Below are 26,161 nucleotides of genomic sequence, written 5' to 3'. Positions count from 1 at the left end.
GGCATTTTTAGGGTCTCTTCCCCATATGGATTCTCCCATGGTTAATAAGGCCTGAGAGCTCAATGAAGCTTTTACCTCAGTCCAAGCATTTACAGGGTCTCTCCTGTATGGTTTCTCTCATGGTTAATTAAGACTTGAGCAATAAATGAAGCTCTTCCTGAAGTACAGGCATTTATAGCAGGGTTTCTCAAACTGGGGTCCAGGGTGTGCAAGGGTACTCCAGTGGGTCAACGAGTCATGTCCGGGGCTGCTGTCCCCGCTGATCAACTCCTCCCCCTCCCTCCCAGTGACTCCTGCATGTCACAAAACAGCTGTTCAGCAGTGTGCAGGAGGCACTGGGCGGGAGAGGGAGGAGTCGGGACGGGGAGCCTGTGGCTGAGCGGTGGGCTTGCGGGGGTCCTTGAAAATTTTTAAATCAAAAGGGGGGTCATCAGGTTGTTAAAGTTTGAGAACCGCAGATTTATAGGGTTTCTCACCAGTGTGGAGTCTCCCATGTCTAATAAGATGTGCCCTCCAACTGAAGCTTTTCCCACTGTCCGAACACTTATAGGGTCTCTTTCCAGTGTGCAGTCTCATATGAGCAGTAAGAATTGAGCTCCGATGCAAGCTTTTCCCACAGTCCAAGCATTTATAGGGTCTCTCTCCTGTGTGGGTTCTCATGGCTAATAAGGCCTGAGCACTGACTGAAGCTCTTCCCACAGTCCAAGCATTTATTATCCTATGGCTAATAAGATTTGAGCTTAATGATCTGGATGATGGGATGGATTACACCCTCCGCAAGTTTGCGGATGACACTAAGCGGGGGAAGAGATAGATACGCTGGAGAGTAGGGATAGGGTACAGAATGACTTATACAAACTGGAGGATTGGGGCAAAACAAATATGATGAGGTTCAACAAGGACAAGTGCAGAGTCCTGCACTTAGGACAGAAGAATCCCATGCACCACTACAGGCTGGGGACCGACTGGTTAAGCGGCAGTTCTGCAGAAAAGTACCTGGGGATTACAGTGGACAAGAAGCTGTATATAAGTCAACAGTGTGCCCTTGTTGCCAAGAAGGCTAATGGCATTTTGGGCTGCATAAGTAGGAGCATTGCCAGCAGATCGAGGGACGTGATCCTTCCTCTCTATTCGACATTGGTGAGGCCTCATATGAGGTACTGTGTCCAGTTTTGGGCCCCACACTACAAGAAGGACGTGGAAAAATTGGAAAGTGTCCAGCAGAGGGCAAGAAAAATTATTAGGGGGCTGGAGCACATGACTTATGAGGAGAGGCTGAGGGAACTGGGATTGTTTAGTCTGTGGAAGAGAAGAGTGAGGGGGGATTTGATAGCTGCTTTCAACTACCTGAAAGGGGATTCCACAGAGGATGGATCTAGACTGTTCTCAGTGGTACCAGGTGACAGAACAAGGAGTAATGGTCTCAAGTTGCAGTGGGAGAGGTTTGGGTTGGATGTTAGGAAAACCTTTTTCAAGAGGAGAGTGATGAAACACTGGAATGGATTACCTAGGGAGGTGGTGGAATCTCCTTCCTTTGAGGTTTTTAAGGTCGGTCTTGACAAAGTCCTGGCTGGGATGATTTAGTTGGGGATTGGTCCTGCTTTGAGCAGGGGGTTGGACTAGATGACCTCCTGAGGTCTTTTCTAATCCTAATATTCTATGGTTCTACGATCAATGCCCCTACTTATACAGCCCCAAATGCCATTAGCCTATCCCTACCCTCCAGCGTATCTACCACTCCTCCCAGTTTCATGTCATCTGCAAACTTGCTGAGGGTGCAATCCACGCCATCCTCCAGACCATTAATGAAGATACTGAACAAAACAGGCCCCAGGACCGACCCTTGGGGCACTCCGCTTGATACTGGCTGCCAAGTAGACATGGAGCCATTGATCACTACCCATTGAGCCCAACAATCTAGCCAGCTTTCTATCCACGTTATAGTCCATTCATCCAGCCCATACTTCTTTAACTTGCTGGCAAGAATACTGTGGGAGACCGTATCAAAAGCTTTGCTAAAGTCAAGGAATAACACATCCACTGCTTTCCCCTCATCCACAGAACCAGTTATCTTGCCATAGAAGGCAATTAGATTAGTCAGGCATGACTTGTCCTTGGTAAATCCATGCTGATTGTTCCTGATCACATTCCTCTCCTCTAAGTCCTTCAGAATTGATTCCTTGAGGACGTGCGCCATGATTTTTCCAGGGACTGAGGTGAGGCTGACTGGCCTGTAGTTCCCTGGATCCTCCTTCTTCCTTTTTTTAAAGATGAGCACTACATTAGCCTTTTTCCAGTCTTCCCGGACCTCCCCCAATTGCCATGAGTTTTCAAAGATAATGGCCAATGGCTCTGCAATCACATCCGCCAACTCTTTTAGCACTCTCGGACGCAGTGCATCCGGTCCCATGGACTTGTGCTTGTCCAGCTTTTCTAAATAGTCCCAAACCACTTCTTTCTCCACAGAGGGCTCGTCACCTCCTCCCCATGCTGTGCTGCCCATTGCAGTCGTCTGGGAGCTGACCTTGTTCGTGAAGACAGACGCAAAAAAAGCATTGAGTACATTAGCTTTTTCCACATCCTCTGTCACTAGGTTGCCTCCCTCATTCAGTAAGGGGCCCACCCTTTCTTTGACTTTCTTCTTGTTACTAACATACCTGAAGAAACCCTTCTTGTTACTCTTAACGTCTCTTGCTAGCTGCAACTCCAAGTGTGATTTGGCCTTCCTGATTCCACTCTTGCACGCCTGAGCAATGTTTTTATACTCCTCCCTGGTCATTTGTCCAATCTTCCACTTCCTGTAAGCTTCTTTTTTGTGTTTAAGATCAGCAAGGATTTCATTGTTAAGCCAAGCTGATTGCCTGCCATATTTACTCTTCTTTCTACACATCGGGATGGTTTGGATTCTTTAAAATACAGCCAGCTCTCCTGGACTCCTTTCCCCCCCGTGTTATTCTCCCAGGGGATCCTGTCCATCAGTTCCCTGAGGGAGTCAAAGTCTGCTTTTCTGAAGTTCAGGGTCCGTATTCTGATGCTCTCCTTTCTTCCTTGTGTCAAGATCCTGAACTCGACCATCTCATGGTCACTGACTCCCAGGTTCCATCCACTTCTGCTTCCCCTATCATTCTTCCTGGTTTGTGAGCAGCAGGTCAAGAAGAGCTCTGCCCCTCGTTGGTTCCTCCAGCACTTGCATCAGGAAATTGTCCCCTACAATTTCCAAAAACTTCCTGGATTGTCTGTGCACCGCTGTATTGCTCTCCCAGCAGATATCAGGGTGATTGAAGTCTCCCATAAGAACCAGGGCCTGCGATCTAATAACTTCCGTTAGTTGCTGGAAGAAAGCCTCGTCCACATCATCCCCCTGGTCCGGTGGTCTACAGCAGACTCCCACCACGACATCACCCTTGTTGCTCACGCTTCTAAACTTAATCCAGAGACTCTCAGGTTTTTCTGCAGTTTCACACTGCAGCTCTGAGCAGTCATACTGCTCTCTCACATACAATACAATTCCCACACCTTTTCTGCCCTGCCTGTCCTTCCCGAACAGTTTATATCCATCCATGACGGTACTCCAGTTATGTGAGTTATCCCACCAAATCTCCGTTATTCCGTCATAATTCCTTGACTGTGCCAGGACTTCCAGTTCTCCCTGCTTGTTTCCCAGGCTTCTTGCATTTGTGTATAGGCACTTGAGATAACTCGCTGATTGTCCCTCTTTCTCAGTATGAGGCAGGAGCCCTCCCCTCTGGCGCTCTCCTGCTCGTAATTGCTCCCGGTATTCCACATCCCCACTTACCTCAGGGCTTTGGTCTCCTTCCCCTGGTGAACCTAGTTTAATGGAGCTATGCCAGTTCACACCAACAGAGGATCTGCCCCTGTATATTCTAAATAGTCTGAATGATGTTTCCCTTGGACTGCTCTGTACATGAGGCGATTTCATTCCCAAATGACCAGGCTAGAATCTTCGGAAGACTAGAGCCAGTACTCTGTGGCATACAGCACCATCACGCCTCTGGTGGCACGATCAGTTTCTGCAGAATTTAATTTGTCACTTAAAAAAAAAAGCCTCTATCTGAGGTGCATGCTGCCAAGAAGAGGGGTTGCTGTCAATGCTCAATGTTCTCTCAACATTTCTTTGGAATTAAAAAGATACAAGTTGTTCTTCACACCTCAGTGTGAACATGAGATAAATATACCTTATCTTGTATGAAAATTCAGAAACACTAAGAGAAATTCTCCAAGACAGAATGAACTTCCTGACTGGTCAGTTAGTTATTAGGCAGTCACTACTGAGATTCTTTTTTAGTAACAGAATTGAACAGCTGGTAGCTGAAAGTTTTATGAAACCAGCAACTTCCTTAACAACTTCTTCAACTACCCCATGTCTGCAACAGTATTAGGGCAAGGTCTCTGATTTTTATCCAGGGAAATCTTATTGTATCTAGAGAACATCTGATACATAAACCAGCAGTAGGCAATGGAGAAATTTTGTATGGTGATAAGAAAATCTCCTTTGTGATCCATACAGCACCATAACTGCCCAGGTGATAAAACATTCATGATCAAAAGAATACCAGTATTCATTTCTTTAAATATAAATCAAAGTAAGCCTCAGCAATAAGTCAGGCTGCCAATCCAGCCATCAATGCTGCAGCAAGCAGAACAGACGGTGTCATGGAAAAATCACCTGTTTCTCCAAATCACTTCCCTTTCCTCTACTACATAATTTCTGTGGTAATAGTAAACAACAAACAAACAGGTACCTAGTATATTTCAGGCTGTTCAATGCCCTTTATCAGATAAAGAGAAGAAGTTACTCACCTTGTGCAGTAACAATGGTTCTTTGAGATGTGTCCCCCTACAGGTGCTCTACTGTAGGTGTGCTTGCATCCCTGCGCTGCTGATCAGAGAACTTTGGTAGCAGTGTCCGTTAGGCCCGCATATACACTGTCTCCCCTCATGCCCCGCCACCAGGCTAGTCAGTGCATGTGGGCTAATCCCCCTCAGTTCCTTCTCTACCGCAGGATCATACACAAGAACTCCGAAGTAGAGGGGAGGAGGGTGGGTTGTGGCGCACTTAAAGGGACAACACGTCTCGAAAAACCATCATTACTGCACAAGGTGAATAACTTCTTCTTCGAGTAGTGTCCCTATGGGTGCTCCATTGTAGGTGACTCCTGAGCTGTATCCCCATTGGAGGGGTGGGGCTTTGCAGGGGGGTCAGTTACAGATGAAAATACTATGGAGTGGAAGATGGTATCAGAGGCGGAGTCCCCAGTGATCGCATAATGTTCTGCTTAGGTGTGGACTGATGCCCATGTCATCACTCTTCAGATCTCTGAGATAGGGACATTCTTGAAGAAGGTGACAGAGGAGATCAACCTCATGGAGTGTGTGCAAATACTATCTGGCGGAGTCATGTTGCAGATCTGATAATATTGTTCAAGAGCCACTTGAACAGTCTCTGGGCTGTTACTGCTGAGCCCTTAGATCCTTCCGCAATAGAGAGGAAAAGTTTAGGAGATACTTCCTGAAAGCCTTCGTCCTATTCAGGTAGAAGGCTAGCGCTCTCCTGACATCTAGTGTGTGTAATATAGCCTCCCTGTTGTCATGGTGAGGCTTGGGGTAGAAAGTGGGAAGATCAATCAATTGGTTCATGTGGAATGGGGAGGTTACCTTAGGGATGAAGTTTGGATGTGGCCTACACATACCGAAAAAATATTGTGTAGGCGGGATGTGCCATCAGAGCTGCCATTTCTCCTATTTCCACTACATGCATCTGACGAAGTGGGTATTCAACCACGAAAGCTTATGCTCCAATACGTCTGTTAGTCTATAAGGTGCCACAGGACTCTTTGCCGCTTTTACAGATCCAGACTAACACGGCTATCCCTCTGATATTGTCTCCTATTGATATCTGAAAGCCATCTTTACTGAAAGGTGTGTAAGCGAGCAGGTGGCCATGGGTTTGAAGGGAGGTCTAATCAAGTGTTTCAATACCAGGTTCAGGTCCCACAAGGGGGTACGATGTCGGGGTTGTGGGGAAATGTTTATTATACCCCCTGAGGAATCGTTTAGTGGTCAGATGTGGTAACACTCAGTATCCCTCTACTTGGCGGTGAAAAGCTGCTATAGCCACCAGGTGGACCCTGAGTGAACTGAGAGATAGTCCCAAATTTTTTAGTCAGTACATAGTCTAGGATCTTCGGAAGAGTGACGGATGTTGGGGAGATTTGATGGAAAGTACACCAATTTCAAAACCTGGACCATTTTTGTAGGTAAGTATGGTGTGTTGAGGACTTTCTACTACATAGTAATACCTCTTGTACCTCCTTCAAGCAAGAGCTCTCTATACATTTGAGCCATGGAGTCACGCCTTGAGGCGAAGAATTCTCAGGTGGGATTTAGAGTGCATCCTTCATTTTGTGAGAGGTGGCCTGGAATGCATTGCAGAGAGATCTGCAGGCATGTCGCGAGTTGTGACAGGTAAAGGTATCAGTTCTGTCTCAGCCAAGTAGGAGCAATCAATACGATTTGTGTTCCTTCTCTTTTTATTTTTAATAAGACCTTTGCCAGTAAGGGGAATGGAAAAAGTCATAGAGAAGGTCCCTGCCCTGGGGAGAAGGACAGCATCACCCAGGGAGCATTGCCCCATCCCTGCTCTGGAGAAGTAGTACGGACATTTTTTGTTCAGGTAAGTGGCAAACTGTTCTGTGCTTGGTGTCCCGCATTGCCTGAATAGGTCATCAAGTACTGCTGTGTTTATCTCCCACTCGTAGTCGTGTAGGAATTTGCAACTGAGACTGTCCGCTATTGAGTTTTGAGTGTCTGGAAGGTAAGCTGCTGATAGAATGACGTCATGGGAGATGCACCGGTTCCACAGTTTCATTGCTTCTGCACAGAGGGAGAGTGATCTAGCTCCCTCTTGTCGATTTATACAGTACGTACATGCTATGTTGTCTGTTAGGACTCTCGTGTCTAATCCCTTGATCAGTGGGAGGAAATGGGTGCAGGCCTCCTGAGTTCGAGGGAGTTGATGTGGAGGGCTACCTCCATGGATAACAACCTGCTTTGTGTTGTAAGGTCATTTAGATACGCACCTGATCCTATGAGGGATGCGTTGGTGGTAAGAAGCAGAGATGGAGAGGTTTGCAAAAAGGGAATTCCCTTGCAGACATTTGTTGGGTCTTTCCACCACTCCAAGGAGTTTTTGACCCTGGTGGGTAGTGACAGAGAGTTATCTAGGGGTTTGTCTAGCCTGTCTCTGTTTGGTCAGTAGGCTGAGCTGAACCACAAGTGAAGACATCGCATGTGTAATCTGGCATGTGGTACTACTGCGGTGCCCATGGCCATATGCCTCAAAAGTCTGAGGCGGTGTTTGGCTGACATTTGTGGGCTGTTTTAAACAGTCTCTATGAGTATTGTCAAAGAGAGGAATCTGTGCTGAGGTAGGAGGGCTCTGGCTTGTAATGAGTCATGGTCAGTGCCTATGAACTCCAGGACCTGCACTGGAGTGAGGGTTGATTACTGGCAATTCCATTACCAAGTCTACTGTGGATCTGGTGAATTGGCAAGCCTCTGAGGAGACAATCATCCAGGCAGGGGTAAATCATGATCCCCTGGGAGTATAAGTGCATTGCCACTACTAAGAGAACCTTGGAGAATACTTTTGGAGCTTACGGCAGACCGAAGGGGAGTACTCGGTACTGGCAGTGGTCATGTTCTAGGGTAAGTCTGAGGAACCGTCTGTGAGACGGCAGGATTGAGATATGAAAGTAAGCGTCCTAAAAGTTGAGGGCCAAAAACCAGTCTCCCTGTTTCAGCAGGGGAATAATCGTTACTAGAGTGAACATCTTGAATTTTTGTGCTTTGACATATTTGTTGAGTGCTCTGAGGTCTAGCATGGATCTCCAACCTCCCTTCATCTTGGCTATTAGGAAATGGTAAGAATAAAAACCTTTGCTTCATAGAAGTACTGGTTCTATCGCGCTATCTATTTCTTGTCGTACAAAACTCTTGTGAGCAGGGTCACTGCAGAGGGAGAGGGAAGAGCGCTGTCAAGGGAGTAAGGAGATAAAATGGATGGAGTACCCAGTGCAAACAATTCCCAAGACCCAGTGGGGCTGTCTGAGGGTCTGCTCAAGGAGCACGGCAGGGCTGCGGGGAAGACTCTCATGCCAGAAGACGACTCGGTGCCGAGGTCCCGGTCCCGAGAAGAGGAGACACCAGTATGTCCGATACATAGACGTCTCTCAAGAGCCAGAATTCCAGCAGCACCAACCGACTCTGTGCTACTGGCGGTACTGAGGGGGTTGGTGATCTTGCCCACACCAACTGCTCCGGTGCTGTTATGGGGCACTGATGACAGTACTGATGGAACCACGTGTATGGCAGTGTCTTCTTAGTGGAGTGCTGGCACCTGTCTTTGTCCTTGGGTGCCGCTGACTCTGTGCCTGTACCCATCAGGTCCTTAGGCATATTAACGACACCTGCCACTCCAGATTTTTGTGAGCCATGGTACCAGGCTGGGACTGTCTTGGTGCTGATGGTACCGAACATGCTTGAGATTGTTTAAGGCTGACTTGGGGCTCACTCTGGGGACTTCCTACTATCTTTTTCAATGACTTACGAAAGGAGTCAGTAACTGATTTCTTCAACCCACAGTCCTTGGATGTTGAGGGCTGTGGGGAAGAGTCACGTCTGCCAGGTGACTCTTGGCATGGGTCCGGGAAGGACTGGAGGGCTGCCTCCATAAAGATGATCTTCTGTCTCAACTGCCTGTCCTTGCAAGACCTGGGCCTGAGTTACTGGCAGAGACCATACTTCTGTGGAATGTGGCCTTCCCAATGGCAGCATATGCACAAGGAGTGCTTGCCTGCTACAGGGATAACCTCTTTGCAGGAGAGACACTTCTTGAAGCCCGGTGAACCGGGCATACCCCGTTGGCGGAAGGATCCCTGATGAAAAAGGGGGAAACAATAAAGTCTTTTTGTTTTGTTTGAGAAGAAAGTAAAATGAAAAAAACTACAACTAAGACTGGAGAGACTAACTAGCTATAGAAATGTCAAAGAAGGTAATGGTCGGAAATGGACTGCTCCATCTCTAGCCAGAGGCAGTTGAGAAGGAAGTAAGGGGGGTTAGCCTCGTGCATAAGGAGAGATAGCGCACGCATGGGCATAATGGACACTGCTACTGAAGTTCTCTGATCCACAATGCAGGGACACAAGCACACCTACAGTGGAGCACCCATAGGGACACTAGTCAAACAGGAAGGGTTATATACACAGGAGTGTATAACATGGAGGTAATTGTAGAAATGTAAAGACCCCACACACAGGAAGCATTACAGAGATTTAGGGGACTGTAACGTATCTAATCAAATTAATCTCTAATTTGCCACAATCAACTGCTCAAGATAGATGCTGCATAAGGACTCCACTGAAAGCTCCTGGAAAGACTGGAAAGGAAAAAACTTACAGTATTTATAAAGTTATCACAGATATACCAGAGACAAATAGCCGAAAGTGTCAGTCAACACAAACACTTAATCTCTGCCCAGAGCCCTTGTGTGTCGCCAGTATTGTATGGGGGTGTAAAAACCAAAAAGGGGGGGGGGATCAAAAACTGACAAGGTGAGTTACATGCTGACGTCTGATGTAAGAGTTCTGCAACAACAAAAGTTAAGGTGAGGGTATTAGTAATTCATAGCTGGAAGAGTTACAGAGTTAACAAGGAATCAGAATACAGCAAAGCTTCTCATGCATGCACACACAACATTACAACCCTTCTGATTATGCATACTCAGAAACTAGAGGCACCATACACTGCTGTAACTCTTGTGTTTCCTACTATTTACAGAATCTACTGAATGTTCATTACTTTCATTGTAGTTACTTGCACCCATTTTGAGCCCTGGTACATTAGCACCCTGAGCATGTTTCATTACTAACTGACATTCCCAGTTCCAAGTAAGCTAAGGTTTTATTTGCTGAAAAGTGCCAGTCCTCAATTTGGTGACAGTGAATGCTCCTGGTCTGGAGTCTCACCTGTAAACCACAGCCGGGATACGTTTCCAGGACCGAAAACTTGCCACACTCTCCAGCTCCTTGTCCGTGATCCAAGCGGGAACTATGAGCTCCTGTGGGTAGCTACCACAGAGCCTGAGTGGAAAGAGGAAGTGAATGGTTAAATGCAGCAGACAATTAGCAGATACACAACCTACTGACAACACAAAATAAAAGGCTGTACAAGCAAACAAAGAGCTGTTCATTTCGCAAGCCATACTATTTGTGAGCTCCTGATCAATCATATATACTGCTACAATCCTCTTTATCAGACATTAAAGAATACAGTGGACCAGAACCTTAGCTGGTGTAAGTCAGCATAGCTCCACTTATTTCAATGGAGCAGTGTTGCTTTCACCATTTGAGGATCTGACCCAGCGTTTCCTTAGGAAAATTATAACCCAATGGTATTGAACTCCAGCTGCCAGGAACACATCAAAACAGAAGAGAAATTCCCCATCTTTCAAAACCAAAGAGTTAGTAAGTCCACTCTCTTCTATAAGCTCATATCACAAAGCCACTAGGAATGGAGTCATTATGGCCTGGCAGATTTGGTCAGCAGAGGATATATGTGTAAAACTGAACCAACATATCAACCTATCAATCCCTTTCGGAAGGTAGGAACTGGATTATGCTGATTTGTGGTGATTTGGCAAAATGGCACTTTTCCCTGTGGGCTGCCATCTTCTGCTCCAGAATTTAGTGAAAAGAGTGATGTGTGCTAGAGTTACACAAAGTGTCTGTAAGATTAGCTTGGAGAGGTGTGAACAGTTCCCATTCATTACCATAGGGTATTAATTCTTAGACAAATGATGTTTATATAAATGTCAACTTTGGTAACTACTTAACCACTAACCCAAACTTGCAAGCAAAAATAGAATACTCATATTTTGAAAAAAGAAAAGGAGGACTTGTGGCACCTTAGAGACTAACCAATTTATTAGAGCATAAGCGTTCGTGAGCTACAGCTCACTTCCTCAGATGCATATCGTGGAAACTGCAGCAGGCTTTATATATACACAGAGAATATGAAACAATACCTATTCCCACCCCACCAGCAGGACAGTGGGGTGGGAATAGGTATTGTTTCATATTCTCTGTGTATATATAAAGCCTGCTGCAGTTTCCACGATATGCATCTGAGGAAGTGAGCTGTAGCTCACGAACGCTTATGCTCTAATAAATTGGTTAGTCTCTAAGGTGCCACAAGTCCTCCTTTTCTTTTTGCGAATACAGACTAACACGGCTGTTACTCTGAAACCTGTCATATTTTGAAGATCAACTCAATCTACTATGACAGGTTTCAGAGTAGCAGCCGTGTTAGTCTGTATTCGCAAAAAGAAAAGGAGGACTTGTGGCACCTTAGAGACTAACCAATTTATTTGAGCATAACCTTTCGTGAGCTACAGCTCACTTCATCGGATGCATCCAATGAAGTGAGCTGTAGCTCACGAAAGCTTATGCTCAAATAAATTGGTTAGTCACTAAGGTGCCACAAGTACTCCTTTTCTTTTTTCAATCTACTATGCGTGGATTCTCACTGAATCTCAGTGAGTATAAGAGAACACCAACACTTCCTCCCCCCACCCCCTGCCCCAATCTGACCAGTGGTTGAAAGGAACCTTCCAAGAATGAACTATAACAGCAAGGTTATAATTCTAACCAAACAGAACTCTGGAATGACAGAACATCTTTGTCTCTTACTGCTTTTACAGGCTGCCTGTCATAAATATAAAGGGAAGGCTAACCACCTTTAAATCCCTCCTGGCCAGAGGAAAAAACCCTTTCACCTATAAAGGGTTAAGAAGCTAAAGATAACCTCGCTGGCACCTGACCAAAATGACCAATGAGGAGACAAGATACTTTCAAAGCTGGAGGCGGGAGAAACAAAGGGTTCTCTCTGTCTGTGTGTTGCTTTTGCTGGGACCAGAGCAGGAATGCAGGTCAGAACTCCTGTAAAGGGCTAATAAGCAATCTAGTTAGATATGCGTTAGATTTTGTTTTGTTTAAATGGCTGATAAAATAAGTTGTGCTGAATGGAATGTATATTCTTGGTTTTGTGTCTTTTTGTAACTTAAGGTTTAGCCTAGAGGGATTCTCTATGTTTTGAATCTGATTACCCTGTAAGGTATTTACCATCCTAATTTTACAGAGGTGATTCTTTTACTTTTTCTTCAATTAAAATTCTTCTTTTAAGAACCTGATTACTTTTTCTTTGTTCTTAAGATCCAAGGGTTTGGGTCTGTGTTCACCTATGCAAATTGGTGAGGATTTTTATCAAGCCTTCCCCAGGAAAGGGGGTGTAGGGCTTGGGGGGATATTGGGGGAAAAGACGTTTCCAAGCAGGCTCTTTCCCAGTTATATTTTGTTAGACGCTTGGTGGTGGCAGCAATAAAGTTCAGGGACAAAAGGTGAAATAGTTTGTACCTTGGGGAAGTTTTAACCTAAGCTTGTAAAAATAAGCTTAGTGGGTTTTTCATGCAGGTCCCCCCATCTGTACCCTAGAGTTCAGAGTGGGGAAGGAACCTTGATACTGCCTAACTCATCTTTGTAACAAAAAGCCTGTATAACTGTGGAAGCAGCAGGAGACAAGGAGAAACAGCACGATGCGCCAGCCAGCTCTACACAGATAACACTGTCCACAGACCATCACTTGGGAACCCTTACCGTAATGTTTTAAAATTGCATTTCATTTCTCATCCAAATTTAAGCAGATTTCTAAGGGGAAAATTGTGAGCCCATAAAGAATGTCTTCCACAGCTTGAGATAAATTGCAGGGAACAGAAAATATTTTCTTCCAATAAGGGTAACAGAAGTGGAAGTAATTACAAACAATAAGTCATGCATTTTCCCCCAATTCAGGGCAGCACGTAAGCATGTGCCTAAGTTTATTTCTATTCAGAAAAGCACTGAAGTACATGCATAAGTGCTTTCCTGAACAGGACTGCTTTTCTGAATTGACACCTCAGACTCTAAAAACGCCAAAAGGGAAAAAATTATGGTTTTCCCCCATAGTGCTTCTTTACGATGTATAAATAAAAAAGGCCTCTTTTCTTTTTTTAAAAAATCTTACACATGTCAAGAATATCTAGTCTTGTCTCCCAGTTTTGTTGGAGGACTCCTGTGAAACTAGAGAACTGGAGTGGGAACTTTCTCAGATCTCAGTTCAAAGGCCTGGGTGTTTCAATCTTCCACAAAGATTCTTTCTTCCCAGTCTTTGTCAGGTGTTTGAGGAAAACAGTTGCTAATAAAAGCAAAATATTTTAAACAGTCTGAATAAGAATCATTTCCCTTCTCATTTGGTCAATTTCACTTTCTTGTAATGTTATAGTCCCTCTAGTTCTCCTGTCCTCCACGGAGTCTTCCAGCAAGAAGAACAGAAAATCAAGACCTGATACCTCTAATACTTGAAAGCCCATTTTAAGGCATTCTTTATAAATACATAAATCTGCAAAAAGGGCAAAAGCTTATTTTTCCCTTTTTGCAGATTTTCTTTCATTGCAGAACTTCTCCATTTTAAAACGTTCCAGTGATCTGCTACATGAGGATTAGTGTTTTGACAGGGTACTTGGCTGTGAAGCAACAGTCTACAGAGATTCATACAACTTACTTGTATTTCTCATTGATATTGGATATCCTCCAGGAATTGTTCATATCGAAACCCATCCGTTCAACTTCATTTTTAAACCTCGAAGTTACATGCTCCCCTGGATATCAAAGGCAGACAGAGGAAATAAATCAGAAGCACAAGTAAAGGTTTCTACTTTCCAAAATAGGTTGAGAAAGACACAACTACACTCATTCAGGAAACAGGAAAGTAACAGGCACTGTGCAGCAGGAAAGCTGTATACATTTTTAACCCCCACATTGAAAAATCCATATCAAGCAAGAGTAAAACTGTATCCCATGATGACCCTCAGTAATTGACTCTTCACACAGTAAAGAATAACTAATTTTTTTTTTAACAGTATTGTGTCTAAGTCCCTGTAGATTCATACAGGAAACACCAAACTTCTGTGTAAATAGCAGACCAGATTCAAACACATTAGGAAAAACAAGTATAATTTAGATAAGTATGCTCTAATGAAGTCCAGAATACAATCTACCACACAGGGACAAGTTCTATTAATGTCTCCTTTCCAGAGCACAGGAGAGTTTTGTATCAATGAGAAATAAACTAAGCTCTGGTCTGCCTGATTCCCAGATGGAAGGAACAGATGGTCTAATGCAGCGGTTCTCAAACTGTGGGTCAGGACCCCAAAGTGGGTCATGATTCTCTTTTAATGGGGTCGCCAAGGCTGGCGTTAGACTTGCTGGGGCCCGAAGTCGAAGCCTGAGCCCCACCACTATGGGGGCTAAAGCCCAAGCCCCACCACCTGGGGCTGAACCCAAAGCCCGAGGGTTTCAGCCCTGGGTGGAGGGATTCAGGTTACAGGCCCCGCTCCCAGGGCTGAAGCCCCTTGGACTTCAACTTTGGTCCCCCCATCCAGGGCTGTCGGGCTCCGGTGGGATCAGGTTTCAGTACCCACTCCTGTGGTCATGTAGTAATTTTTGTTGTCAGAAGGAGGTCACGGTGCAATTAAGTTTGAGAACCCCTGGTCTAATGGATAGGGCACTAACCTGGAACTCAAGAGACCTTGGCTCAATTCCCAATTCAGCCTTTCCTGTATGACCTTGGGACAAATCACTTAATTTACCCTGAGCCTCAGTTTCGCATCCCTTCCTCACAGTGGTGTTCTGAGATTAAAATTCATTAACAATTGTCAGATTCTTAGATATTACTGTAATGAGGGCCATAGAAATTCCTAAATCAATATATTATGGCAACTGGAATGTTTACAATATATTTTTGTATAGCGCCTTTCGAAAAAGTACCTCAATACAGTTGAAAAAAAAATTCAAGACAATAAAAAAAGTGAATCAGAGCCAGAAAGGTTGATATAGCTAAAAGGTATCAGTATATTAACAAGTTCCCTTCCTTTTCATACAAGGTGCAGAAGAAGATGATTTGTAGAGATTTCTAGGTCTACAAAATATATTAAATCCAATGAATGCCTGACCATCACTAGACAGAACAATTCTAAAAGTCTATTCATGATCAAACACTTTCAATTATTGTATCACTACATCATGGGACAAAGTATCTATTAACAAAAGGAGAAAATTGAAAATTAAGTGCCATACATATTACACATCTGTTACACAATTCAGAACACATTAATACTTGAAGAAATAGTTATATACCTGTAAAAATGAAAATTAATGTTACATACTTCCAAAAACCTACATTTTTATATCTTCTTGGTAAATACTTGTAGACAAAATTAAAAATATAATGGCAAATAGCTTAGTTAGAATAAAAAATGTATGAGAGTCAAAGCCTAACATCTACAGTTACACTACGATAAAAAAATACATAATGATATCTATTTTATGTGTCAAGTTATAAGCTAAATATCAGACAGGATCAGGAAGAAAACTTCTCCCTGAACAACAATATTACAAAATTAGCTGGGTGTATAAGAGAAGGTTACTCACCTTTCAGTAACTGAGGTTCTTCGAGATGTGTGTCCCTGTGGGTGCTCCACTCCAGGTGATGGTGCCTCCCAGTGCCTGGTATCTTTAGTAGCAGTGCCTGGTCACGAAACACACGCTCAGCTGCTGTCTCGTGGTCTCGTTAGAGTCTGCCTGAGCGCGTGTGTCCCGCGATAGTTCCTTCTCTATCGTGATGTCAGAATAGTACTCCAAAGTAGAGAGAAGGAGGGCGGGGAGTAGAGCACCCACAGGGTGTCCACATGACTGCCTTACAGATATCAGGAATAGGTACGTTATAGAGGAAGGCAAAGGATGTTGACATCGCTCACACAGAATGAGTTCTGATGCCTTTGGGTGGTTGGGCATTCTGAATGCAGTAACAGGATCTGATGCAGTCAGAGATCCACTTGGAAAGGCGTTGCTTAGAGATAGCCCCACCCTTTGATCTCTCACTAGTGGACACAAATAGCCGCGGGGACTTACAAAATGGTGTAGTCCTGTCCAGATAAAAGGTGATTGGTTGTCTAACATCGAGGGTGTGTGGAGCCGCTTTGTGCAGAGTGTCATGAGGTTTGGGATAGAATGCAGGTAAGTATATTGGTTGGTTAAGGTGGAAGGTGGACACCACCTTAGGGAGAAATTTAGGATGGGGTCGCAGGGTAACTATCTTTACAGAAGGTTGTGTAGGGAGGGTAGGCCATCAGGGTGCTTATTTCCCCTACTCTCCTTACTGATGTTACAGCAACCAAGAAAGCTACCTTCATAGACATGTGGAGAAGAGATGAGGTAGCTAAGGGCTCAAAGGGAGGTTTCATAAGACAGTGAAGAACTAGGCTGAGATTCCAGGCAGCTGTTGATGGATAAATCTCAGGGTAGAGATTTTGCAGGCCTGTGAGAAAGCATTTTGTAGTAGGGTGGGGAAAGAGTGAATATCCGTCCAGCAAATCATGGAAGGTGGTGACGGCTGTGAGGTGTACTCTGATGGAGCTGAGAGATAGCCCATCCTGTTTTAGTTTCAAAAGGTGGTCTAGGACGTTAGGGAGAGTCACGGTATGGGGTGTCAAGTATTTTTGGGAGCACCACATGGAGAAGCATTTCCACTTCTGCAGGTAAGTCTTACAAGTGGAGTCTTTTCTACTATGCAGGAGGACATACTTGGACTTGCTCAGAACAGGCTAGTTCGTGGGTCTGGAACCATGAAAGAACCAAGCCATCAGATGGAGTTTCTGGAGCTGTGGGTGAAGAAGCTGGCCGTTGTCCTGAGAAAGCAGATCTGGTCTGTTGGGGAGAGTCCGTGGAGGACGGATGGACATGCAGAGCAGGTAAGGATGCCATGTCTGTCTCAGCCAAGCCGGGGCAATAAGTCTGTCCCGGGCCTTGTCATCTCTGATCTTGTGTAGAACCCTGTGTATCAGAAGGATTGGTGGAAAGGCGTACATGAGAGAGTTGTTCCACAGGATGAGGAACGCATCTCCTAGGGATGCAGTCCCAAATCCCGCTCTGGAGCAAAATAGGTGGCATTTGCGATTCTGGGTTGTAGCAAAGAGGTCTATTGATAGGGTGCCCCAGTGGGATCATCATAGAATATCAGGGTTGGAAAGGACCTCAGGTGGTCATCTAGTCAAACCCCCTGCTCAAAGCAGAACCAATCCCCAATTTTTGCCCCAGATCCCTAAATGGTCCCCTCTAGGATTGAACTCACAACCCTGGGTTTAGCAGGCTAATACTGAAACCACTGAGCTATCCCTCCCCCAACAGAAGAGCTGTTGTAGTATCGTGGGATATAATTCCCATTCTTTTATTTTTTTTTTTGGGGGGGGGGGGGGGAAGTGTCTGCCGAGGGTGTCAGCGGTAGTGTTGTGACACCCAGGTAGCATGAATCGGTAATTTCTATGTGGTGTTGTATGCACTAATTCCATAGCCAGATGGCCTCCACGCATAGGGAGTGCGATCGTGCTCCCCGCATCTGTTGATGTAAAACACACATGCTATATTGTCCGTCAGGACCCGGACAGATTTGTTCTTTATGAGGGGGAGAAAGTGAAGGCAGGCTTGTCTCACTGCTCTGAGCTCTAGGAGCTTTATGTGCAGATGCATCTCTGGCAGGGACCAACGGCCCTGTGCCATGTGTCTCCCCAGGTGCACTCCCCAACCGATCAGGGAAGCGTCTGTGGTGAGCATGAGTGCCAGGGAGCGTTGCTGGAAGGGAACGCCCATGTAGAGGTTCTCTGGTCTTGTACACCATTGTAGAGAAGCTGGAGGAGTTAGCATCATGCAGAAGCTGTGTCTGCTGGGTTTGAAGTTTGAGTTGAGCCAACCTTGAAGACATCTCATGTGCAGCCTGGCGTACTTGACCACGAAGGTGGTGGCTGCCATGTGGCCAATGAGCTGTAGACAAATTCTTGCCTGTATCTCGGGATGAACAGAGAGCGTGAGTATGAGATGTGTAATAGCGAGGAATCTGTGGTGTGGCTGTGAGGCTCTGGTTCGGACTGAGTCCAGGTGAGCTCCAATGAATTCAATCTGCTGTGTAGGTGTCAGGGTGGATTTTTGGAAGTTTGTTTGCAGATCTAAGCTGTGGAAGAGGGAGATGGCGAAATGGGTAGCTCATAGTGGCCAGCCCTCTGTGGAGATAGAGGCGGTTAGGGACTATTTAGAAAAGCTGGACGTGCACAAGTCCATGGGGCCGGACGAGTTGCATCCGAGAGTGCTGAAGGAATTGGCGGCTGTGATTGCAGAGCCACTGGCCATTATCTTTGAAAACTCGTGGCGAACCGGGGAAGTCCCGGATGACTGGAAAAAGGCTAATGTAGTGCCAATCTTTAAAAAAAGGGAAGAAGGAAGATCCTGGGAACTACAGGCCAGTCAGCCTCACCTCAATCCCTGGAAAAATCATGGAGCAGGTCCTCAAAGAATCAATCCTGAAGCACTTACATGAGAGGAAAGTGATCAGGAACAGCCAGCATGGATTCACCAAGGGAAGGTCATGCCTGACTAATCTAATCGCCTTTTATGATGAGATTACTGGTTCTGTGGATGAAGGGAAAGCAGTGGATGTATTGTTTCTTGACTTTAGCAAAGCTTTTGACACGGTCTCCCATAGTATTCTTGTCAGCAAGTTAAGGAAGTATGGGCTGGATGAATGCACTATAAGGTGGGTAGAAAGCTGGCTAAATTGTCGGGCTCAACGGGTAGTGATCAATGGCTCCATGTCTAGTTGGCAGCCGGTATCAAGTGGAGTGCCCCAAGGGTCGGTCCTGGGGCTGGTTTTATTCAATATCTTCATAAATGATCTGGAGGATGGTGTGGATTGCACTCTCAGCAAATTTGCGGATGATACTAAACTGGGAGGAGTGGTAGATACGCTGGAGGGGAGGGATAGGATACAGAAGGACCTAGACCAATTGGAAGATTGGGCCAAAAGGAATCTGATGAGGTTCAATAAGGATAAGTGCAGGGTCCTGCACTTAGGACGGAAGAACCCAATGCACAGCTACAGACTAGGGACCGAATGGCTAGGCAGCAGTTCTGCAGAAAAGGACCTAGGGGTGACAGTGGACGAGAAGCTGGATATGAGTCAGCAGTGTGCCCTTGTTGCCAAGAAGGCCAATGGCATTTTGGGATGTATAAGTAGGGACATAGCGAGCAGATCGAGGGACGTGATCGTTCCCCTCTATTCGACATTGGTGAGGCCTCATCTGGAGTACTGTGTCCAGTTTTGGGCCCCACACTACAAGAAGGATGTGGATAAATTGGAGAGAGTCCAGCGAAGGGCAACAAAAATGATTAGGGGACTGGAACACATGAGTTATGAGGAGAGGCTGAGGGAGCTGGGATTGTTTAGCCTGCAGAAGAGAAGAATGAGGGGGGATTTGATAGCTGCTTTCAACTACCTGAAAGGGGGTTCCAAAGAGGATGGCTCTAGACTGTTCTCAATGGTAGCAGATGACAGAACGAGGAGTAATGGTCTCAAGTTGCAGTGGGGGAGGTTTAGATTGGATATTAGGAAAAACTTTTTCACTAAGAGGGTGGTGAAACACTGGAATGCGTTACCTAGGGAGGTGGTAGAATCTCCTTCCTTAGAGGTTTTTAAGGTCAGGCTTGACAAAGCCCTGGCTGGGATGATTTAACTGGGAATTGGTCCTGCTTTGAGCAGGGGGTTGGACTAGATGACCTTCTGGGGTCCCTTCCAACCCTGATATTCTATGATTCTATGATAGTGTCTCGTCGTATGAGTTGCCTTTGATGAGGCAATCATCTAGGTAGGGGAAGAGTATGATCCCGTGTCTGCAGAGGTGGGCTACAACTACGGCTAGGGTCTTGGAGAATACTCTTGGTTCTGTGGAGAGTCTGAAAGGGAGTACCCTGTATTGAAAATGTTCATGTCTGAGCGTGAATCGCAGAAAGCGGCTGTGGGTTGGATGAATGGATATGTGAAAATCGGCATCCTGTAGGTCGACGGCTGTGAACCAGGCTGTGTTCCAGCGCGGGTATTATTGTGCCCATTGTGACCATCTTGAATTTCTGTACACGTACGAATTTGTTCAGTCAGAATAGGTCTAGGATAGGCCTCCATCCCCCGCTCTTCTTCTGGGTCAGAAAGTAGTGGGAGTAGAACCCTCTTCCTCAATGTTGTGTCAGCACAGGCTCCACTGCACCTAGCTGTAGAAGACGAGCCACTTCTAAGCGAAGTAGGTGCTCGTGAGTGGGGTCCCTGAAGAGGGACAGGGAAGGGGGAATGGTAAGAGGGTAGGATATAAAAGGGATGGAGTAACCGGACTGAACTATGTCCAGGACCCAATGGTCCTGTGTGATCTGCTGCCAGGAATGGTGGAAAGCCTGGAGGCGGTAGCCAAATGGGCAAATAGGTGGTGGAGTCAAGGGGTGGTCGCGCAGACCCTTGACCAACACTTCAAAATTATTGTTTGTTTCCCAGTGGATGGGAAGTAGCTGGTTGTGCTTGGTTTTGTCTGTGCCTAGGAGGTCTAGCGCGATTCCTGGATATATCGTATGGTCTGGGCTGGGGCCAGTGATATCGTTGTGTGAGTGGCCTCTGATAAGGTTTATACTGTTGTCTCCTGGGAAGGGATGGGTAGATGCCCAGGGTAAGCAGGGTTGCTCTAGAGTCTTTCATAGTGTGAAAGACTTAGTCGTGTTTCTTTTTTTTTTTTTTGGAAAAAAGCTCATCTTTATCAAAGGGGACGTCTTCCACTTTGGTCTGCAGGTCTTTGGGGATACTGGATGCAGACAGCCAGGAAGATCTGTGCATAACCACCGCAGTTGCGGTAGTGTGGGCTGCTGTGTCCGTCATGCGTAAAGATGCTTGTAGGGCTGTTCTGGAGACCAACTAGCCCTTGACAAGGACTGACTTAAATTCTGCTCTCCTGTCCTCCGGGATATGGGAGATAAAATCAAAGAGTTTATTGAAATTGTCGAAGTCGTAGCTTGCAAGTAGGGTGGAATAGTTTGCAATTCTGAATTGCAGAGTGAAGGAGGTATAAACCTTGCAGCCCAAGAGGTCAAGGTGTTTGAGGTCCTTGTCTTGCGCGGTGGGCTGATAGTGCGGCTGTTTCATCCTGTGTGTCACTGCATCCACTACAAGAGAATTCGGTTGTGGATGGGAGAATAAGAAGTCTACATCCTTAGCAGGAACATAATATTCACGTTCAGCCTTTTTGCAAGTTGGTAGGATAGAGGCTGGGGTCTGCCAGAGGGCGTCAGCTGGTTCTACAAGTGCTTCATTTATGGGGAGCACGATCTTTGAGGGCACAGAAGGTTGCAGGATTTTGAGGAGTCTGTGTTGTGTCTCCTGGACCTCCTCTAAGGGGATGTCCTGGCTGAGTGCCACCCTCTTGAAAAGTACTTGGAATTGTTTAAAGTCGTCCACATTCTGTGGAGGGGGAGGCATGAAGGCTCTGTCTGGAGCTGATGGAGAGTTAGGAGTCGGTGAATCAGGCTATGGTCCATAGCCCACCTCTTGGGGGGGAGGGGGTGTTCAGGCGCTCTAGAAGTAGACAGAGCTGGAGATAGAGGCGCAGAAGGAGCTTGTGATCTGGTGGAAGAAGCATGAGGGCGAGTGGCAGTAGGAGCTGGCCAAGGGTGCCACTGAGACTAAGGCATGGGATAAGAGAAGTCAGGTGCCACCCATGGGAGAGGGGGGCAAAGTAGGGAAACTGAGGCTGGTGGTTGTGAGCCGTGACCTGAAGTGCAAAAGGTTCTGGTGGAGGAGGAGAGGCAAGTGGGGAGAACTTCGCCTGCTGCTGCATATCAGGCTCGCTGTCATTGAAGGTAGCCAGGTTAGGTGGGGAGAGCGGCTGGTCAAAGAGTGAGCACTGTGTCAAGGAGCGGAGAGTCAGGCTGAGGTCATCCTGACTTAAGAATTGCCGCTGCTGCTCCCTGGGCTGTGATCCTGCTGAGCATGATCTGTGCTCAGAAGTGCGCACGGACTTCTGTTTAGCTTTCCCCAGTGCTGTGGGCCGTTTGTAGGGCCCTGCGGGAGGTCCGCTGCTGCTGCTGGATTGGCAGGCAGGCTTAGAATCATAGAATCTCAGGGTTGGAAGGGACCTCAGGAGGTCATCTAGTCCAACCCCCTGCTCAAAAGCAGGACCCATCCCCAATTAAATCATCCCAGCCACGGCTTTGTCAAGCCTGACCTTAAAAACTTCTAAGGAAGGAGATTCCACCACCTCCCTAGGCAACGCATTCCAGTGTTTCACCACCCTCCTAGTGAAAAAGTTTTTCCTAATATCCAACCTAAACCTCCCCCACTGCAACTTGAGACCATTACTCCTTGTCCTGTCCTCTTCCACCACTGAGAATAGTCTAGAACCATCCTCTCTGGAACTACCTCTCAGGTAGTTGAAAGCAGCTATCAAATCCCCCCTCATTCTTCTCTTCCGCAGACTAAACAATCCCAGTTCCCTCAGCCTCTCCTCATAATTCATGTGTTCCAGACCCCTAATCATTTTTGTTGCCCTCCGCTGGACTCTCTCCAATTTATCCACATCCTTCTTGTAGTGGGGGGCCCAAAACTGGACACAGTACTCCAGATGAGGCCACACCAATGTCGAATAGAGGGGGACGATCACGTCCCTCGATCTGCTCGCTATGCCCCTACTTATACATCCCAAAATGCCATTGGCCTTCTTGGCAACAAGGACACACTGCTGACTCATATCCAGCTTCTCGTCCACTGTCACCCCTAGGTCCTTTTCCGCAGAACTGCTGCCTAGCCATTCGGTCCCTAGTCTGTCGCTGTGCATTGGGTTCTTCCGTCCTAAGTGCAGGACCCTGCACTTATCCTTATTGAACCTCATCAGATTCCTTTTGGCCCAATCTTCCAATTGGTCTAGGTCCTTCTGTATCCTATCCCTGCCCTCCAGTGTATCTACCACTCCTCCCAGTTTAGTATCATCCGCAAATTTGCTGAGAGTGCAATCCACACCATCCTCCAGATCATTTATGAAGATATTGAACAAAACCGGCCCCAGGACTGACCCCTGGGGCACTCCACTTGACACCGGCTGCCAACTAGACATGGAGCCATGTCTTGGTGCCAACGTTCTTGTGGGCACCGGGGCAGAATGCGCTGTTGGAACTGGGTCTATTTTCGGTGCCGAGGAGACCTTCCTGGTACAGGAAGTCAGGTCCCTGCCTCTGCGCTCCACGGGAGCTGTGGCTGAGGTGCTGGGACGGTCGGAGGCACCTGCCTTTGGCACTGTCAGCAATGAGGGTAAGGATCTGGCAGGAGACCCTTTACCTTTTGAAAGTCTCTGCACAGAGACACTTGGGCTTCCTGCCTCTTCGCCTGGGAGGGTGAAGCCGTGCTCCCAATTGGTTCCAACCTGGCCGGGGAGCGTGAGGGAGAGGGTTTGCTATTGCCCGTCTCCATAGACGGCTGTAGGGATTTCTCCATCAGGAGCATTTTCGGCCGCAGGTCCCTGTCATGATGAGCCCTGGTTTTGAGGATGGTACAATGGACACACTTGGCAGGGACGTGTGTCTCGCTGAGGACTTCACACAATGCGAGTGTCCGTCGGACCTTGGTATAGAGTCTTGACAGGAAGCACACTTTTTGAATCCTGAAGACCCTGGCATTATTGCACTAGGAATGCCAGGGGAGAGTATCTCAATGGGAGACAAACTTGAGGAAAAGGAAGGGGTTTTTTTTGTTTTGTTTTTTAAACTAAGTAACTATTCTAAAGGAAGGGAAATAACTGAGATGTTACTAACTATTTCTATGTCTTTATACTTGTTTCCTTCAGAGACCAGGGAAAAGGAACAGCACTGCCCCGAGTCCCATCTTCAGCCGAGGATGGTTGAGAAGGAACTGAGGGAGGTGCGGGACGTGCGCGCTCAGGCAGACTCTACCGAGATCATGAGACAGCAGCTGAATGAGTGCGTCCCGACCAGGCACTGCTACTGAAGATCTCTGATCACCAGCGCTGGGAAGCACCGTCACCTGGAGTGGAGCACCTACAGGGACAGCGCTCAAAGAAGAATGGCATTTTATTGACTCTCTCTGAAACATTAGATATAAGCCAGAACTGGAGCAGCATATATGACTAGATGAACCAATGGTCTTTTGATATGGCAATTACTCTTTTATAGGTCACAAAATTGAAACAAGTTTTGTGTACTCAATCTAGTTCCTACTAATCATTTGTCAACACTATAAAACTTGCCATCACACAGACTCTGATCAAGAAAGCTATAGTACTAGGGGACTGATCCAAAGCTCCTGAAATCCATGGGAGTTTTTCCACTGACTTCAGGGATCAGGCCCTAGAACAGGGGTGGGCAAACTTTTTGGGCCGAGGGCCACATCTGGGTGGGGAAATTGATTGCAGGGCTGGGGCAGGGGGTTGGGGGCGGAGTGCAGGGTGTGGGAGGGGGGGGGCGGAGTGCAGGAAGGGGCTCAAGGCAAGGGGTTGGGGCAGAGGAGGGGTGCAGGGTGCATGAGGGGACTCATGGAAGGGGGTTAGGGTGCAGGAGAGGTGTGGAGTGCAGGAGGGGGCTCAGGTCAGGAGGTTGAGGTGCAGGACGGGGCTCGGGCAGGGGGTTGGGGTGCAGGAGGGGTGTGGGATGCGGCGGGGGCTCAGGGCAGGGAGTTGGGGTGCATGGTACAGGAGGGGTTCAGGCTCCGGCCTGGCGCCGCTTACCTAGAGCAGCTCTGGGGTGGCAGCGGCGCACCGGGGCCAGGGCAGGCTCCCTGCATGCCTGCCCCGGCCCTGGCCCTGCACCACACCACTCCAGGAAGCAGCCAGCACCATGTCCCTGCACAGCAACTGGGGGAGGGGAAGGGGGCACAGGGCTCCACATGTTTCCCTCGCCTGTGGGTACCTCCCCCGAAGCTCCCATTGGCCACGGTAACCTATTCCTGGACATCAGGAGCTTTGGGGGAGGTACCCACAGGCAAGAGCAGCATGCGGAGCTCTCTGCCGCCCCAGAGGCTGCAGGGACGTGGTGTGGCCGCTTCCTGGAGCGGCGTGGCACCACGGGGGTGGCAATCAAGCGGGCCGGATCCAAAGCCCCGAGGGGCCGGATCTGGCCTGCAGGTCGTAGTTTGCCCACCCCTGCCCTAGAATAACAAGGATACCAAGGCCATCATTGAGATGTACTGGAGGAGGCAAATGCAAAATGTCTGTCCACCTTTCACTACATTTTCATTAATACTAACATTCAGCAAATTCACCTAATTTTCCTCTAAGCCTCTTTTCTAAATACGTACAATGGAAGTGTATAATTAGTTATAACTGATTCTCAACTGGAAGACTTATGGAGATACTTACTGTCATAACTAAAAGAAAAAGAAATCAACATATAACTAACAAGCAGTTATTTAAAAAAAAAATAAATTTAGGATATTCCCCCTCCCAAAAATGCATTGGTTTTGGGAGAAGACTGATGATATCTAGCCTACTGTGACTACATTAAGCTCTGCAAGCCTAGGACTGTTTTGCAAGGTGGACCACACACAAGCATCACTCCAAGCGAAGGCTACAGAGAATCCCTATCATTTCCAAATGAACGAAAAGGAAACTTTGCCTAGGTTCCATCTTGGAGAGTGTAGCAGGGCAGTCACCCCACTCTGGTTTGGAAGGGGTTAAAAACAACCCTGGGAAAGGGCTGCCCTGGGGAGCCAATCAGGAGCAGGCTTGAGGCAGCCAATAAGGACGGGGCTGGGCAGTATAAGGGCTAAAGGCGGAGCTGGGTCAGTCTCACTCCAGTCTGGGAGTGGGAAGGACCTAGCTCCCTGGGCATGGGCACGGGCACTCCCCAGGCTGAGGCCTTGTTAAAGACCTAAGCAGGTACTGGGGCTACAGCCCGGGGATAGGCAGAGGCAGCTGGTCCAACCCCCTTGCCAATGATGAGTGGCCATTACAGACTGCAGTTTGCCCCAGGGAAAGGGGGCTAGAGAATGACTGGCAGTAGCCACTCAGGCAAGGTGGGCATAGGGGGAGGGGGTTCCCCTGGGAAGGGAGACCCAGAGTGTGGGGGCACTGCTGTGAGCAGCACCTCAGGGTAAGGGGCACCGGGGACTGGGAGGGACATGGGGCCTG

The 26,161-nt window shown here is 47.1% G+C and overlaps 1 protein-coding gene across 14 annotated transcripts in view; it reads right to left on the bottom strand.

The window, feature by feature from the left end:
* Positions 1–26,161, bottom strand: part of MTMR3 (myotubularin related protein 3) — a 241,644-nt gene that overhangs the window by 43,678 nt on the left and 171,805 nt on the right. For 13 of the 14 annotated variants that reach the window (XR_012155157.2, XM_073313592.2, XM_073313591.2 and 10 more), the window contains 2 exons: positions 13,675–13,771; positions 10,047–10,160 (listed from right to left, as the gene is read on the bottom strand). Coding sequence is in view for 13 of the 14 variants with exons in the window: in XM_073313592.2 (XP_073169693.1) it covers positions 10,047–10,160; positions 13,675–13,771 (211 nt within the window). In the remaining variant the exon portion in view is untranslated. Of the gene's footprint in view, positions 1–10,046; positions 10,161–13,674; positions 13,772–15,602; positions 17,410–26,161 lie in introns of those variants that run through there. The other variant, XM_073313602.2, reaches the window with a different exon arrangement.

The sequence above is a fragment of the Lepidochelys kempii genome, chromosome 15, assembly GCF_965140285.1.
Source record: "Lepidochelys kempii isolate rLepKem1 chromosome 15, rLepKem1.hap1, whole genome shotgun sequence".
In the NCBI taxonomy this organism is placed as follows: Eukaryota; Metazoa; Chordata; order Testudines; family Cheloniidae; genus Lepidochelys; species Lepidochelys kempii.
This window is presented reverse-complemented; position numbering and strand designations above follow the sequence as displayed.